The following is a 17,550-nucleotide window of genomic DNA, read 5'->3' on the forward strand; positions in this document are numbered from 1 at the left end:
CCCCCCCCCCCCGTCTGTCTGTAGCCTCTCCTGTACAGCTCAGCTCACACTGGCCTTCTGCTGCTTTCCTTTGTCTTCCTCCTGGCCTCTCACTAGTTGGCAGCCCCAGGAGGCCAGCCTTACAGCACCACAGCCTCCTATCCTTTGTTCTCCTGCTGCTCCCCGTGCCTGTGGCCAGAAAGGTCACTCTGAACTATTTCCTCAGCCACTTTTGGTGGTCTCAGTGGCCCACACAGCAAACTTAGGGTCATTCATTCCTGTGTGCTTCACCCACTTCTACTGCTGCTCAGCTCTGAGCCTTCCCTGCCCCAGAGGGTGGGAGGGACAGACAGCGCTCCCCCTTGTCAGCCTTTCTGTCTAGAGAAGGTTCAACCCTGTTACCATCCACCACCATTAATGCAGACCTCAGGCGTCAACTCCAGTTACCGTGCTGCAAGGCTGTGGCATTCTGAAAGCCTCTTCTCGACCCCTCCACGTTCATTTTATTAATTATCTTAAAGGCAAAGTAACAAAGGCACAAACCTACATCCTTAAAGAAAACCAGCTGAGTTTAAATGAGATTGAGTCTGTAGACCTATAAAAATTAGCCATTAGTATTAAGAAGAATGGAAAATATGTCTCTTTTATGGATGTTCTGATAATCTGAGTTTGAGAGAACATTCTGAAGTGATTTCTCAAGAGTCAGGCAGCTCAGTGGCACGGATGTATGTGGCATTAAAAAAGGAGTGAGCTTTCTGCAGTACAGAAAGACAGGACCACACGAAGGCCGTGTCGAGTCGATAGCAGCCCCTGAGGGTGGTATTGACAGCTGCACCCGGCCCTGAGGTTCTGCTGCGATTACTGGGCTTGCGTGGGGAAGAGAGGGGCTGCATCACGTCCACCTTGGAATCTTGGCACCCAGCAGTGTCCAGCACATGTAAGAATAGAGCCGCTGTTAGTTGAATCAGTAAAGGAACAAATGATTCTGTCTGTGTAGCCATCTCTCATCCCATCAGTCAAATAAATAAAGGAAAAGATTTAGTAGAATAATTTTACTATTGAGAGAACAAAGTTCTAAAGTCATCATATTGAGGATTTTCTTAAGCCATAGGGTTTTGTACATAAGAGGCTATATGTAGTAAATGTCCCTAGTTTCAAAACCTTACACACAACCCTAATACTTACAAATGAAAGTAACAAGCGTTATGATTGAGTACTAAGTGTCAGGCCCCACTTCCAGCCCTTGCATTTAATCCTCATATGTGAAGTAGATGCTGCCCTAGTCCTCATTTTAAAGATGAGGACAATGCCAAGTATTAACCCAGTGTGGAGCGTGGGGGCAGCACCAGCCTGTGCTGGGGCAGGGGTTGCCCTCCGTGGTGAAGCTGAGCATGTGTGCGCTACTTTCACCTGATGGCTGTTTCCACCCTTCGTCTGTTGTGACAAACTCTCCTACAGCTCAGGATGCCTGGGGCAGTGCTCTCACCACCATCTTGATCCCAGACACCAGCAGAACACAGCAGTCACCACCCACAACAGAGTGGGCAGAGCCCTGTGTGTCCTGCCTGGACCACCATCCCCGTGGATGAACCGCAGAGCACGCTAGAAGACACTGGTGCACAGACAGAGTGTAGGATCCAGTTCATGTGACCCTCAAAACAGGCCAAACCAAACAACTGCCTATGCCTGTACACATTGCAAAGCTGCTATGGAACAAAGGTTATCTCAGCAAGGACCATGGGAGGCTAGGACGGGTGACACGAGGAAAATGCACCCTCCGTCCTGAGCCTGAGCCAGCCCCGAGCCCACCTGCATCAGGTGTGCATTTTCCCCATCTGCAAATGGATTCCGTGGTCCGTGGGGCAGATGGATGTGGTGGGACTGTGCCTTGGAGAGTTCCGGAGGGTGCTTCCTTCCCTGCACCGTGTCAGGAATAGTGACACAGCGTGTGTCAGGGCTCCGAACGAGCCGGCATCCGCAGGACAGACCATCTGCAAGTGGCTACTTGAGCTGCCCTCCAGGACCGCTCAGCCCCGAGCCTGGAGCGAGGCAGAATTTATTTACAGGCTTCTGTCAGGCCAGAGAGTGGCTCTGGGCTCCCCGTGCCGGCCTCGTTCCCATAGCAACATGTGGCTCTAGTGGAGCAAAGAAACACACACACACACAGGAAACAGATTCTAAAACATCTGAATAAATGCCCTTCCTTGGCCTGATGGCAACGATTTTACAGACTCCTGCGCTGGACCCCCTTGCTGGGCGTGACCACACCCTCTGCCTCCCCCAAGGGTCCTCACAGAGGCCACATGCTAGCTCAGGAAGCCAGAACCCCGGGGAGCAGCAGCTGGGATGCAGCGGGTGGAGAGGCACAGCCTCAGATTTGGAGCCAACAGAAAGGAGGGAGGCCCTTGCCCACAGAGCCAGCTGCCAGGGAGCCTGCACCCGGGAGGACCCCGGTGAGGCTGGATGTGTGTGGTGAAGCCTGTACAAGCGTGGAGATGGGAGTCACCAGGAGGCCTGTGTGGGTGTGCCAGGATGAGGTGCTGGGCAGAGAAGCCAGCACAGGAACAGCGGGCCTGGGTGGGGACAGGTGGCCCTGGTAGGCAGCCTGGGACTCGTAGGGTTTCCTAATGTCCCCGCAGGAGGCTTCGAGCAGGTCCGCTCCTCACTTGAGAGCAGAGATCATGTTACGGCATCTCCATCTCAACACATGGCAGTCCTCCAGGAAGCCCGCTAGCGCCAGGGCTCCAAGACCCCCAGGAGCTGGGAAGGAGGGAGGGACGCGTGGAGACGGCCGCAGGCATGCTCCCTTATCCTTGGAGGACAAAAGGCCCGTGGTGGTGATGGGAAAGCCTGGGTCATTTCATGCACGAAATTAAGAGGCCAGGAAGTCAGTGTTTCTGGTGAGTCAATCCCAGCAGAAACCCTGATTTAAGGGCTACACGTACAGATAAGGGTCAAGCTCAGGGCCTACAGAAAAAAAAGCAGGGAGGGTCTCGCTGGGGGCACTGAGAAACAGCTAATGAGAGACAGGGAGGTGCCTCCTGAGCAGAAGGGGAAGGAGGGAGGGCGGGGAAGGAAGGGAGGAGCCTGGCCAGAGCCAGGGCAGCCTCACCTCCCACCAGTGCTTCACCCAGCACCACTTGTCTCTGCCTTGTCTTTAAAATGGGGGGAATCGGTCTAGAGCTTACAGGTTCCTTCCCAGCAAGTCAGAAAGACAAAAGCATTTCATTTGTTGCCTAATTATGAGATAAAATCTTATGGGAGCATCTTCATGCTGTTATGAAAGTCTCTGTTGGGAAGAGAAGAAACATGCCGTGTTACCAGGGATGGAGCACTATCTCCACACTGCTCGTCTTTAGACCTGTGTATCGGGATAGCAGTAGTTCTGTCCCGAGCTGGCCTGGGGGAGGGAGAGACCTGGGCAGGTAAGTGCCCAGAGCTGGGGGCACACGAGTCACTGTCGTGTGCTGAGCCAGCAGTAGGCTGTGAAGTGGTGTCTCTGTGCTGCCTTGCCAACAGCTGGGGCCTTGGGAGCCGTCACTGTGGGGACCTTTGGGAGACCCTTTCCTGACCGGAAGGGGGTCTTGGTGAGGCCTGTCCACTGAGTGGAGATCTCAGACATCTCAGAAATCTGGAAGTCTTTTTGTTTGTTTCTTAGCTTTTGGTTTTTGCTTTTCTGTTTTTCCTTAAGTAACTTAAAAATACACCCAGCACTTTGTGACCAAACTAATTAAAACAATAGTGGCTGTCCCTGCAACTGTGGGACCACACGAATAAATAACAGCCGTCTGAACCTCAGGACTCCTTCAGGAAAGGCTCTTCTCCCGAACCCTCGAAGCATCAGGCGCGGTTCCCCGTGGGCGTGAGAAAGCGCCCTTGGAGGGCGTCAGTCTCCACCCCGGGCCAGCCTGCTCACCTGGAGCCTCCCTGGCACACCTGGGGGGACCAGCCATGTGCTCAGGATTTCAGTGCCCCACTGCCCCCAGCAACTCCCTCTGAGACAGGGCCGGGCTGCTCTGCTCAGGGCTGATGCAAACTGGCATTTTGTTGGAAGTTCTTGGTCTTCTTTTTGCTCTGTAGTCTGTGTATGGCCGTGAGCTCTGCTCAGGGATGAGCATAAGAGCCATGGCGATCCTCAGTGGCGTGGACGCTGTCCTCGGTGGGGTGGACGCCGTCCTCGGTGGGGTAGATACCGTCCTCCGTGGGGTGGACGCCGTCCTCCGCGGGGTGGACGCCGTCCTCAGTGGCGTGGACGCCGTCCTCCATGGGGTGGATACCGTCCTCGGCGGGGTGGACGCCGTCCTCAGCGGGGTGGACGCCGTCCTCGGCGGGGTGGATACCGTCCTCCGCGGGGTGGACGCCGTTCTCCGCGGGGTGGACGCCATCCTCGGTGGGGTGAGTGGCCGCAGAGCCTGGGGAGGGACAGGCACACCCAGCTGTGGCGTGGACGCCGTCCTCCGTGGGGTGGACGCCATCCTCGGTGGGGTGGATACCGTCCTCGGTGGGGTGGACGCCGTCCTCTGCGGGGTGGACGCCGTCCTCAGTGGTGTGGACGCCGTCCTCCATGGGGTGGATACCGTCCTCCGCGGGGTGGACGCCGTCCTCCGCGGGGTGGACGCCATCCTCGGTGGGGTGAGTGGCCGCAGAGCCTGGGGAGGGACAGGCACACCCAGCCGTGGCGTGGACACCGTCCTCCGTGGGGTGGACGCCGTCCTCGGTGGGGTGGACGCCGTCCTCCGTGGCGTGGACACGTGGCGTGGACACTGTCCTCCGCGGGGTGGACGCCATCCTCCGCGGGGTGGATGCCATCCTCAGTGGTGTGGACGCCGTCCTCCGTGGGGTGGACGCCATCCTCGGGTGGACGCCTTCCTCCGTGGGGTGGACGCCGTCCTCGTTGGGGTGGCCACCGTCCTCCGTGGGGTGGACACCGTCTTCAGTGGCGTGGACGCCGTCCTCGGTGGCGTGGACGCCGTCCTCCATGGCGTGGACACCGTCCTCCGTGGGGTGGCCGCCATCCTCCGTGGGGTGGCCGCCGTCCTCGGCGGCATGGACGCCGTCCTCCGTGGCATGGACACGTGGCGTGGACACTGTCCTCGGTGGGGTGGACGCCGTCCTCCGTGGGGTGGACGCTGTCCTCGGCGGGGTGGATGCCGTCCTCCGCGGGGTGGACGCCGTCCTCCACGGGGTGAGTGGCCGCAGAGCCTGGGGAGGGACAGGCACACCCAGCCTGGAGGAGGGGAGCGGTCTGCGGGGAGCACACGTCAGAACTGTGACTTTGCCCCTGATGTATGGCAGCTATGGTGAAGTAGGTATCTGTTCCATACAGATATGTCACCTTGCAAATGTGAGTTGAAAGCTTGGATCTGAAATCCTATTTGTATTGGTTGGCAGGAAGTGGTCTGTGGAAATTACTCAGGAGAAACCACAGAGGCAAGGTAGAGCCATTGATCAGCATTTATTAAATTTTCGCAATTTCTGCTATAGTTCACAGTGGACTCAGGCCAACTTGGGAAAATTATCACAGGCTTCCACTTCTAAGACCCATGAAGATAGATCAGGCCGGGACTGTTTGGGTGTCCTTCTAAGGAAAGGCCGCAGTGCTGCGCCAGGGCATCCGCCTGGTCACTGTGAAGGGACTGGGTGTGCGCATCTGTCCTGCCCAGGGTTCATGGGGAAGAGGACGCAGCAGGCTGCTCAGACATGTCCGGAATTGTGGCTCCCAGAAGGGCGAGGCGAAGTGATAATAACCAGTAGCTACAGAAAAGGATGCCCAGACTGTGACGGGGCTGTGTCAGATTCCTACACACGACTTCATTGCAAATTAGGCAGCTCCTCTCGAGGGACAGATCCAGGGCCCGCCGAAGATGGTTCAGCGAAGGTGCCCCTTTGTGAGCAGCAGCAATCAAACAGGCTAATGGGATACACGACTGCCAAAAAGGGGAAGGGAAAATGACGCGGCAACCGAGTAATGGCTTTGCATAAATCAGAGCTGCGCCTCTGCCCTGTACGCCTCATTCGCTTCTGGTCACATCCTTTCTGAGGGTAGTGCCGCCCGGGGAAGTGAAGGCTCAGAAGAGCGCACTGAATCATGGGGGCTTCTGCGCCAAAAGAAAGCTGAGGCCCAGGTGCCCCAGCAGACACAGGCCTGTGCAGAGGAGTCCTGCTGTGGCGCGATGGACAGGCGCCCTCCTGAGTACTCCCTCACCCCCAGTGTGGTGACACCCACCCAAGCCATCACCTCAAGACACCTCCTCCCTTGCCGTCCCGGGGGGGGGCGCGTGTGAGGCTCAGGAGATGGCCCGGGCCCCGCCTGCGCAGCCTGGCTGCTGTGGACGGCCAGTTTCCTAGGGGGGCTCGCTTCACACCCACTCTGAGAAGAAATTCAGGACCTTCCTGCGTTCAGTCCTGATTCAGTCCCTTCGGGAGGCCCCTCTTGGCACCCTGCCCTGCCCTCCCTCGGCGGTGGTGGGACGGTGCCAGTAGCTCAGCATTCTGCACGTCTGCCATGGTCCATGGGCTCGCTGGGTGCTGTTGGCCCTGGTGCTGTGTTTGGTCCTCGGCTGGCGGGCGTGAATCATCAGCTGAACCAGGCCGTGTTCCCAGAGGGCTGCCCAGAGTGGGCATGAGAGGAGAGGCTGCCACTGTGATGCCCTGGGTGGGAATCCTCTCTCTACCCCCGACCTGGAAGACTACCACCTCCTGTTGCCTCCTAACCTGCCAGCCCTGATTCAGGGCCCAGCTGTGTGCACCTGTCCTCTCCGAGGCTGCCCTAACCTCCTCTCCAGACGAAAGGAGCCTTGCACACCTTCACGCACGGCAGTGTGTGCGTGTGGGAGCGAGTGCACCGCCCTGGCGAGTGGCAGGTCCCACGTGAGAAGAGTGGGCAGTCCCGCGTGGAGCTGCCTCTGCCCCACCCTGCACACCCTTGTGGTCAGAGCTGGTACTAGCAAGATCCCTGAAGATCAAAACCAAAGGCAGTGCCAAGCACCCTGGCTCATGCCTGCCGTCCAGTTATGCAGGAGGCTGAGATCCGAGGAGGATGGTAAGGACAGCCTGATCTAAACAAAAAGGCCTAGCAAAAAGTGAGACCCTGGACCTCTAAAAGAACCAGAGCAAAAAAGACTGGAGGTGTGGATCAAGTGGTAGGGTACCTGTCTAGCCAGCAAACTTGAAACCCCAAGTTCAAACCCCAAAACTAGATAAATAGATAAGTAACAGCAACAGGATCCCAAGAGCCCCTGGCAGGGCTCATCAGCCAGGGCAGCCGAGCTGAGCCCCGGGAGCCACGTGGAGAACGGTGGCTCTGTCCCTTGAGAAGATCCCAGGGACCACTGTGGCCTCCCATCTTTTCTTTTGTCAGTCTAAATTCTCGTCAAATTCTATGAGTTTTTAACTTTTTTTTTTTTTTTTTTTTGTCGGTCGTGGGGCTTGAACTCTGGGCCTGGGTGCTGTCCCTCAGCTCTTCAGCTCAAGGCTGGTGCTCTCGCACTTGAGCCACAGCGCCACTTCTGGCTTTTTCTGCTTATGTGGTGCTGTGGAATCGAACCCAGGACCTTATACATGCAAGGCAAGCGCTCTACCACTGAGCCACCTTCCCAGGGCTGTTTAAAAATGAAGACTCAGAGCTGGGAAGGTGGCTCAGTGGTAGAGCGCTAGCCTTGCACTGAAGTGCTGAGGGACAGTGACCAGGGCCCACGACGGACAAACACACACACACAAAAACAAAACAGCTCCTTCTTATTCTTTGTAAATGCTGTTCTACCTCAGGAACTTCAAGGTTTAAAGGTTTGTAGTTTATGTGCTTTTAAAATGCGTAGATGACATTCAAACTATCACCACAAACATATATTCCTTTCATTATCTGTTTTGAGTATTAAATGGCAAGAAGTCGCCGCACTTGCACCCGCTCTGAGCTGCCTGCCTCGGCCGCAGCCACCCGTGCTTCCATGCTCCTGTTCCCAGGCTGTCTCGGCGTTGCCCTTGTACTCCGCAGCCTGACGGGCTGCTCACTGCCTGCCTGGCCTCTGTCCCTTCCTGGCATTCTGGGCTATGTCTCCTTCCTGGAAGCACGCCTTGCCTCCGGTCAGGAGCGCCCTCTGAGGTGCCTGCTACCCCGCTCACCCTGCCCTGCCTGCTGTGGGAGTGGTAATTGTTCTGCACTGACGCCCACCTTGCGCCCGCCTCCCCTCCACTGCAGGCCTCACGTGGACCCTTCACACACACACACTGAATGTAACGATTTCCCCTGTGGCCTCGGGTGGAGGAAGAGCCTGAGTGTCCTGGCGCAGACGTTCACAGAGCACCGCCCGGCCAGGCCCCACTCCCGAGGGTGGTCCCGAGGCCCTGGCTCCTCATGGCTGCCCAGATCAGGCAGGGCCTGGGACTCCAGAGTACCCCTAACATGATGGGCACTGGGTGTCAGAACACAGTTAGGATGCTTCTGGAAGTATTCCAGGAAGAGCCCTGGCCAGTGCTGAGGCACTCTGCCATTTCCATTGCTGTTTGGAAACCGACTGGCCAGTGGTCCCCGTGGTGTGGGGAGAAGGGGGAAGGGCAGACTGAGGCTGTGCTGGAGCCGGGCCCCAGGACAGCGTGGAGCCGCCGACCCACAAGTTGTCCCCTCCCAGGGCTTTCCCAAGAAGACCTCATCCGGAAACTCCTTTCCCAGCCCCGGCATTTATGGATTCAGTTCTTGTGGAAGGGACTCAGGCCTTGAGTGCAGTGCACGGGCAGAGGCTCCCGAAGGCTGGCAGGCGCTGGGGAGGAGCTCAGACTTGGCCTGCCAAGAGGCTGGTGAGAGCAAAAGGAGAGAAAACCCATTCAGGGCGAGCGGGCTGAGCTGAGAAGTAATAAGCTGTAGGACAAATGTAAGTCAATTCAGGGATTAGTGTCTGCCCGCCCGAGGCTCCGCGAGCTCAGGGAGCGGTGGAGGGGCTGGTGGGGGCCTGGCGCGTGCTGTGGGGACAGAGCAGGGCCGGGCCGTTTTGTCAGAGCTTTGGTGGCCCAGAGGACACAGCAGAACCTGCTGCCGGTCCACAGGACGTGCGTGCAGCAGGCCGAAGAAGGCCCCCCCCCCCCATAGAGGCTTTTAGTTCTGGGAAAGCATGAAGAATAGGAAGGGTAGAGTAATGCCTGACATGCAGAGGCAGGTTTCAAAATGGATGCCGCCCAGCCCGGGGCATTGCCATCTGACCAGCCCGCCCCCTCAACAGGTGAAGGCCCCGGATGGGTGGGTGGAGGGAGCGCATACGAAGGGGGAGAGGTAGAAAGGGAGGGAGGGAGGGAAGGAAGAACAGGAAGATGGGGGGGCAGGGCAGCACTGGGCCCCATGGTGAGGGGAGGGGAGGGGTCTGGGCATCACCTGGACACACCGGCAGGCGCATGGTCTTCGTCTCCTCGCTGGAGTTTGAAACATGAACTTTGAAACAGTGGTTGATAAATGAACTGAAATAGGAATAGGGAGCCACAGTGATGCAGGAAGAGGGCCTGGGGTTTATAGCATGACTCCTGTAGTTTCTCTGTGAACTTGAGCGTGCGCGTGCGCGTGTACAGACGTGCAGGTTCTGGCTATGGAGTGCTCGGCCTGCTCCCCGCTGCCTGTGCCTCCACCTCCATCCCCTTCCACTGACCTTCGGGGCCAGCGGGGTGTCCTGCCAGCCCCGCCGTGCATCCCAGGGCACAGTCCACAATCCTGGCTGCAGGCGCTCTGGAGCCAGCAGTGCCCTGCCCCTGTGGGTTGTGAGCCTCAGCTCTCCACAGATGCTCATGTGTACATTACACCTTGAAGTTAGCATCCAGGCTCTGGGATGGCTTTTTTTTGGGGTGGGTGGGTGGGCTTAAATTCAGGGCCTGAGCACTGTCCCTCGCTGTCGCTGAGCTCTTTTGCTCCAGGCTGGCACTATCACCTGAGCCACAGCACCACTTCAGGCTTTTTGTGCTTAATTAGACTTGCGTGCTCAGGCCGGCTTTGAACCATGATCCTCTGGTCTCAGCCTCCTGAGCAGCTAGGATTACAAGTGTGAGCCGTCGGTGTCCAGTTGATATTTCTTAAATAGAAGTTGCTGCCTATTGGGTTGAAATTTGGAGGTGGTCCTTAGGACGTCCTGGGAAGACAGGTCGGTTGGTTCTGTGTGCTGGCGTCCATGTGCATCTGTGGCTCTCGTCTGACCTGGGATGTGGATGTGGCTCAGCTACAGCTCTAAGCTGAGGCATCCCATACAGGCTGCTCTCCTATGTATTTCCTGGGCTGTACATTGCCATGATGTGCATACTCTCCATGCCGCGTGTTCCGCCCCTTCTACATCCTAGCCGGCACAGCGCCCATCCGAGTCCAGTGCTTTGCCTGTGCTCAAGGCAGTAAGAGCCCAGCCCAGCCTGCTGCCTGCCAGCCGCCTCAGCGCGCCGTGTGGAGCGCGAGCCCTGGGCCTGTGGCTACTCTAGGAGCCCATGTGGGGTAGCTTTGACTATCAGACCTGATCTTGGGGGACTCTCCCTTCCCTCCTTTCCTCCCTCTCCCCTGAAGCCCTCCTCCTCCCCCCCCCCTCCATGATACAGGATGCTTGGACTCTAGGGCATTTGCTTTTGTGGTGACTGATCAGCCTTTAGTTGGGCTGGCGGGGACGAGGGTGGAGATGAGGATGGGGCGGCCGCCCGGCAGCCACTCACTCTCTGGTCTTCTCTTTTTCTGCCCAGGTGTTCCACTGCGTGCACTTTGAGTGTCCTGAGCAAAACAGTCAGAAGGAAGAAAGCAGCGAGGAATCTGGGACGGGAGATGTGGGCCCTGCCGGCCAGCAGCTCGACCCCCACGCCCTGCAGGCCCCCAGTCCCAGCCCCGACTCACGATCATCCAACCGACAGCACCAATAAAGGAGGCGGCCCACAAGACATGACTTGGGTGCAGCTAGACAGAGGGACGGCGTGACGGGCGGGCCAGGACAGAGGGACACACCCTGCAGGGCCGGGCTGCTCCCCACCCCCCCGGGAGCAGGCCTGGCTGCACACGCGTGCTGCGCAGCTTGACTCCCAAGGAGAGTGGCGCCACTTCGTTCTCTCGCAGATCAGGCTAGTCCCCAGGGGAGAAAATAGGTCTTCAATCTTCATCAAGTCCTCGGAGGCCCTGACTCTCATCTAACCCAGGCAAAGGACGCTAGACAGGCCAGGGGCAGAGCGAGCGGCTGGATGCCGGGCCAGCACCTGGGCCTTGGGTACCTGGAGGGCACGGGGTGACTTCAGAGGAGGGTTCTCTGCCCACGGGTGGTCCTCATTTGTGTGGGTTACTGTAGGTGTTCTGAGAGTCATGTGCTCTGTCCCTGGGACCCTGCCCTTTCCACTTCCCCTCCATCTGGGGAGCTGGGCGGGAGGGGCGGGGGGGGTACAGGAGACCCCAGCGTAGTTCATCATGCTTCTTGGTCTGACCAAGATCCACCAAAGACACACTAAGCAAACCAGTCTGCCGGCCTAGAGTCAATAATCACTCAGACTGCTGAGTTAGTAACCTGTCACCCCGAAATGTAGCAGCCCGAACTTGGGGGACCGAGATGGAACTGGTTATCAGGCAGCCACTCGGAGTGGCTCTGCTGCCTTCAGTCCTGGCAGACCAGGGGGGCCAGCCAGCGGCCAGCATCGGCGTAGCCTCGGCTGTGAGCCGCTGTGTGACCCCCCCACCCCCAGCCCCGCCACTGCGAAGAGCAGCGGGCTCGTGGAGGGGAAGCGAGTGACTGCTGTAGTCTGTCCACCTGCTGCTCGCCAGCGGCCGCCCTGCCCCGCTGCCCGGGCCTGTCCCCCTCCCTCCCAGCTCAGCCCAGGCCCCTTCCTGCAGCTCCGGCAGCATGCAGCGGCCTCCAGAGCCCTACAGGCCTGCGGGACGGGGGCACAGGGGGGGCTGAGGGGCGGGGAGGGGAACGGACGTGCATGCAGGGGGGGGGCTGCGGGACTAAGGGCTGGGAGGGGGGACAGAGGCGATGGGGGGCTGAGTGGGGGGTCAGGAGGCGATGGGGGGCTGAGTGGGAGGATGGAGGCAATGGGGGGCTCGGGAGGAGACAGAGGCGATGGGGGGCTGTTTTCTCCTGCGCCACGTCTCATGGAATGGCCGTCTGCGCCCAGACCGCAGCGGGCAGCGGGGCCCTGCGGGTCGGCAGTCTTGTGGGGAAAAGTGCCTGGTCAGCCGTCCCAGCCCCAACTCCGCTCCTCCATGGGGTGGGGGAGGGGGGCGCTGCCTGGGGCGGCTCCAGCCCCGCACCCGTTTGCTGCGCTGCCCGCTCAGCACCTCTGTGCCCATGTCCAGGAGAGCTCCAGGGCCTCTGCCTCCAGCCCGCCTGAGCCCACCGCTGCCCCGGGCGGGCGGCCGGGCAGGTGAAGGGCAGAGGAGTGAGCCCCGTGGCCAGCCTCACGTTCACCACCTCTGCCAGGCCCCGGCTCCCCGTGCCATCGGCCCCACTGCCCGTCTCCCGGCCCCACCTGCCTTCTGAAGACACCTCTATTAGATAAGCAGGACTGGGGGAGCAGGCCCAGGCCCAGGGCACTTGAAACCTGTGAGCCCCGTGCACCCCTCAGGCCCCAGCCCGCGCTGTCGCTGTCGGGATGGGCAGATGGGACAAGACTGGTCAGACCGGCTCCGCTCCAGACCACAGCAGCTCGGCCCTGCCCTGAAAGCCCGGCCTGCAGGCCACACTCGAGAGTGTCACCAGACAGGCGTAGGACAAAGCCACATGAGCAGGAGGGACAGGACAGACACACAGGGCTGGAGTCCTCCTCCTGCACCAGGGCTCCACCTGGACAGGAGGTGACCACGCCACGCCACACCAGAACCCGCCCCACCCTGAGACCGCAGCAGGAGGATCCATCCATCCATTCCCCCCCCCCCCCACCAGGCTGCCCGAGGGCCACCCACCTGAGGAGAGCCGCTTTCTCCCTACTTCTCTCTCTCTGGTTTTAGCTAGAGCCCTGGAGGGGTGAGGGACTTCTCAATTTATCTTTAAATTGTCACTTTTTAAATCTTATTAAATGAAGTGTTGATTCCTGGCAAATACATTAAAGTGCTTTATTCCTAGAAGAAAATAAAGAGAAGAAAAGAAATTATTTTCAGCAAGAGTGGGATGTGTTTGTTAAACCGATTCCTTGGCCAAAAAAATGAGTTTTGAATTGTGCAAAAAATTGCTCAATAGTTACGGGCCACCAATTGTCAGGCTGCTGTTCCCACAGGCCGCCCAGCCTCCCCTTAACATAGGAGACAAACAACTGTAATCACCTGGCCTTCCCAGAGCAGAGGGGAGACGGGAGATGAAATCCACAGCAGAAGTGGAACAATCCTGGCCTACGCCTCACGCCTTCCCGCCAGATTCCCTTCGGATGGGGAAGAAAGCTATCAAAGAGAACAGAGTTGGCTGCATTCTAGAAGTTTTTTCACATTAGCTATAGTGTCTTTATAACACCCCCTTCCATTTTTTTCTGTGCTGGTCCAAGACTTGAACTCAGAGCCTGAGCCCTGTCCCTGAGCTTTTTTTGCTCAAGGCTAGCGCTTGAGCCACAGCTCTATGTCGAGTTTTCTTGGTATTAATTGGAGATGAGGGTCTCACAGGCTTGCTTTAAACTGCCGCGTGAGGCCGGGCCTGGCTGCTGGCCCCTTTTGTCGGCACTGGCCCCGTGCAGTGGCCCCGGCCACGGTGGTGGCGGCGGCGGTGGCGGCGGCAGCAGCAGCAGGCGTGCCCCGCTCCGGGTCTCTTCCAGGCTGCAGCCATCGATTTTGCGTGTTTATCCTGACAACCGCTCCAGCAGGAGTGCGGTCTCATTAGTGGCCCTCAGAATTTACGATGCATTCATGGTTGTGTGCCCCGTGGGTTTGGTTATTACAATATTAAATTCACAGCCACCCCCGTGTCCTCTCAGGGAAGGGGGGAGTGGCTCAGCCAGCACGTGGGGCCAGGGCTCACACACAGCCCTCTCTGGTCATTCTGGGGCAAGCAAGAAGGGAGGTGGTGAGAGGATTTGCTTGGCGCTGGGGCGGCCACCCCTGCGCGGGGAGGCTGAGGACCAACCCCCGGCTCTTTGGGAAGCCCTGGTCCTTCCTGTGGGAAGCGCACGGCCGAGGCCCCGAGGCCCATGTCTCCCTGGCCTGTGCACAGGGCCCTGGCACTGAGCCACACCCCAGGCCCAGGCCTGTGCATTCAGGACTTCCGGCTAGGCCAGCACGGCAGGGGACAGGTGCGGAGTCCAGAACAGCTCTCGGTAAACCCCGCCCACAGAACAAGGCTGCAGCCTAGCAGTGGCAGGCTGGGCCCCTCCTGGGCTGGCGGAGCTGCCCCTCACGGGGCCCCTGCAAGGTGCCCCTGCAGGCCTTCCATCCCACCCCCACTGCTTCCCCAGACTCAGCCTTCTGGCCAACTTGGGTTAGCTACTTTTTTTTTTTTTTTAGAGAACTGCAACATTTCCCCGAGGCCTGAAGACTCACAATCACCCCTGTAATTGAGGATAAATGTCTTCACATCTGCCATTTGCCTTGGGACTATTTATAGCCCAGAGCAGGCAAGGCTGTAGTGGCCGGGAGCCCTACACCTGGCTGCCTATAGTCCCTGCCTGGGCACAGTGTTCCCCTCCCCCCCAGGACTGTGAAGAATGTCACCTTTGAAAGCTGACTGGGTGGTGGCTCCTTCCACCTGGCTTGGGCTGGTGACCCAGAGCCCTTCCCTCTCCCCTGCAGCCCATGGGCTGTCCAGGTCCCCGTCCACCACCCAAAACCAGGCTCTTCCTGGCTTGGAAGCCAGGACCCTCAACTGGGCACAACAGGAATCGGGGACCTGGGGTCTTGAGCCAGGGTGCTGCTGGCCTTGAGGACCTGGGCTGGGGCAGCTGTGAGGGTTCTGAGCCCTCCAGGCGGCCCTCGAGGAGGCCGGGCCGGTCCTGAGTGGGCTGGGCCTCCCTGTAGATTTGCCTGCCACCAATGCCTGGAGGCGCCCAATCCTATCCAGGGCCTTGTCTGTGGGCTCAGCCTCTGGTGTGGGTGGCAGGACAGGTGGCATCCTGGAGTGACACGCTGGCCCTGAGCTGCTTTTGCCAAACATGAATAGTGCAGATTCCCCAGAGACTCTCTGGAGCAGCCTCTCCTCTGCCACTGGCCATGGGCTGTGAGGGGGGCGTCCCCACCCCCACCCTCACTGGTCCACACCAGGACACCGTCCGCGCTGGGCGTTGATTCCCAACTCTGAAGGAGCCTGAGAGCTGTGGGCTGTTGTAACTTGGTCTGTTTGTGAGCACAGGCGGCTTCCTGTTGTGCAGAACGGCTCCTGAAGCCACCACCATGTGTGTGGGCCACGGCCCCTGAGGCCACGTGTGCTGTGGGGTGAGCGTGGACACTGGCAGAGGCCGCCTGGGCACTTCGCACTGCCCCACGAGAACCTGGGCAGGTCAGCCCCTCTGTCCCCATCTGGTCACTGGGCCTTCAATCTGCATCCGCTGGGGGCTGTGCCCCGCCCTGACACTGTGCTGTCAGATCCAGTTCGGGTGTCACAGCCAGGAAGAGGGCAGTGGACCCCCCTCCCCCCAGCACAGGGGTTCCAGGCTCCGCCCCATGGCTAACCTTTGTTTTTGGTGAAAATGGCTTGCAAGTCTGAGTGCAGGTCTGCATCTTGTCCGTTTTCCTGCCCACCCCCAGCTGCCAGCTTTCTCTTTGTTGCGCTAGGCCAGGGTGTGGGGGAAGTGGGGGTCCTGACCTTTCCCCCTCCAGCAGCATGTCTCTGCCCTGTGGCCCCAATGCTGCCGGCCCCGGCATCCCCAGTATCAGTGGAAGTGCTGGGAGGGGTCCAGAATTTGAGACAGCAAATGGAGGCTGCACTCGGCCACTCTGGGCCTCCGTGGAGTCCACTAGCTTCCCGCTCCCATCTGAGTCAGGGCTTGACCTTGTTTTAACATCTGGATGTTGCTCCCGTCACACAGGCAGGGCATGCGGGCCGGGGTAGACTTCCATGAATGTGGCTGAGCAGTCTTGGGGGACGCAGGGCTGGGTGAAGTGGGGTTGAGGAGGCCCCGTAGGTGGTGGTGCTTTGGGCTCATGTGCATGGCCGGTCCTGAGCAGAGGAACCCGGTCTGGGTTCCACTGCGAGTGGCGCCCCCTGGCTGCTAGGGGGAGCGTGGGGTCAATGGGGTGTGCTTCACCACAGCATGTGCTGCAGCCAGGGTTCTGCACGTGGCGGGGCTGGTGGGGACAGTTGGGGCTCCGCTGGGTTCACCAAAGCCATGAGCAGGGAGTGAGAACCAAGTGCTGAAGGAACACCACAGGAACGGCACCGTGGCCAAGTTCATGGCCGTCTGCCGGGGATGGAAAAGCAGAGACGTCCTGTGACCCCGGTCCAAGACTGCACCGGGCCTTCGCACACTAGCAGAGCCCAACTGTTCACATGGGAATTCCAGTTTGTGGGAAACAGGGGGAGTTGAGGAGAGCCAGGTGAGCCAGGATGACCGTGACGCGTGCTGGGCTCAGGGTGTCAGTTTGGTTGTGTGTGTGTGTTCTCCACAGTGCTGATGCTGCCCTGGGTCCTGGGGTTGGCAGGAACCCTAGGCACCCTCCGCACTGCCCGCCCTCCGCCAGGAGCCCTACCCAGCGTGTGGCCGCAGCCGGGCATCCAGCCAGCCAGAGGGGCGAGGGCTGGGTTGGGGTGAGGTGGTGGGCTCCCCAGAATCTACCTGGACCCCAGAGTGTGTGGTCCTGACAGCATGGAAGGGGAGAGAGCAAAGGGGGTCCCTAGGCTGTTTGAGGGGCAAAGAGGGGCTGCCAAGGAGGCTGAAGCGGTCCCTCGTCCCTGGCCTCCCGTGCGGGCTCGTCCGCCGCTGTGGAAGGGCCACTCCATTAGCAGGGTGCGCAGCCATCCCCGTCTCTCCCTCCAGGGGGCAGCAGTGGCCGCCGGGCCAGCCTCTGGAGCGGCCTTGGAGCCAGGCCCACCCCAGTGGTCCCCACGGCGCCCTGGGTGGACCCTGAAGAGCCCTGCTAGCGACTGGAAAGGCAGCTGTGTCCTGAGCGTCGCTGCCGGGGCCTCTGCCGTGGAGGCCGGCGGGCGCGCGGGCAGCGCTGTGAGCGGCTCGTGGCTGCTGCCCTTCGGGGTCAATGCCAGCCCGAAGCTGGGCTCCTGGTGCAGCCGCGGCGGGGGCCCGTGTGCCAGGCACCGGCAGGTCCAGGCTCCCCACACGGTTCTTATTTTCCAGTTTAAAATTATCCTCATCCTAGCCGACTTGGCGGTCAGCTCCGGACGAAGGCACAAGTCTCCGGGGCGGACAGGAGGGGAGGGGTCACCCTCACCCACCGTGGCCCTCCTCCCTGGCCTCCGCGACGTCCAGTCCCAGCTGCCCAGACACCGCCCTGCCCGGCAGCTTAGGACGCATTGCTCCTGCGCGTGCGGTTCTTCAGAAGCAAGGACTTCCGGGTGAAAGGCTGTGACAGCGCAGCTCCGGAAGCGCCTGCGTGGGGCGCGCAGCGCGACCTGCGTGTCTGCGCGGGAACGAGGCCTGCTCGGTGCTCGGTGACCAAACCTGGACTGCAGCTTCCACGCCGCCGCCGTCCGCGGAGCCGAGTGCGGGCTCGGGCGT

At 59.8% G+C, this 17,550-nt stretch overlaps 1 protein-coding gene across 2 annotated transcripts in view; it reads left to right on the plus strand.

The window, feature by feature from the left end:
• Btbd9 (BTB (POZ) domain containing 9) overlaps positions 1-11,543 on the plus strand; it is a 334,637-nt gene extending 323,094 nt beyond the window's left edge. The window contains exon 11 of one of the 2 annotated variants that reach the window (XM_013029650.1): positions 10,672-11,543. In XM_013029650.1, coding sequence (XP_012885104.1) covers positions 10,672-10,845 — 174 coding nt within the window. In that variant the 3' untranslated portion in view covers positions 10,846-11,543. The remainder of the gene's footprint in view (positions 1-10,671) is intronic. The other variant, XM_013029651.1, reaches the window with a different exon arrangement.
• Positions 11,544-17,550: the final 6,007 nt, after the last annotated feature.

This window comes from Dipodomys ordii, unplaced genomic scaffold, assembly GCF_000151885.1.
Source record: "Dipodomys ordii isolate 6190 unplaced genomic scaffold, Dord_2.0 Scaffold120, whole genome shotgun sequence".
Taxonomy (NCBI): Eukaryota; Metazoa; Chordata; class Mammalia; order Rodentia; family Heteromyidae; genus Dipodomys; species Dipodomys ordii.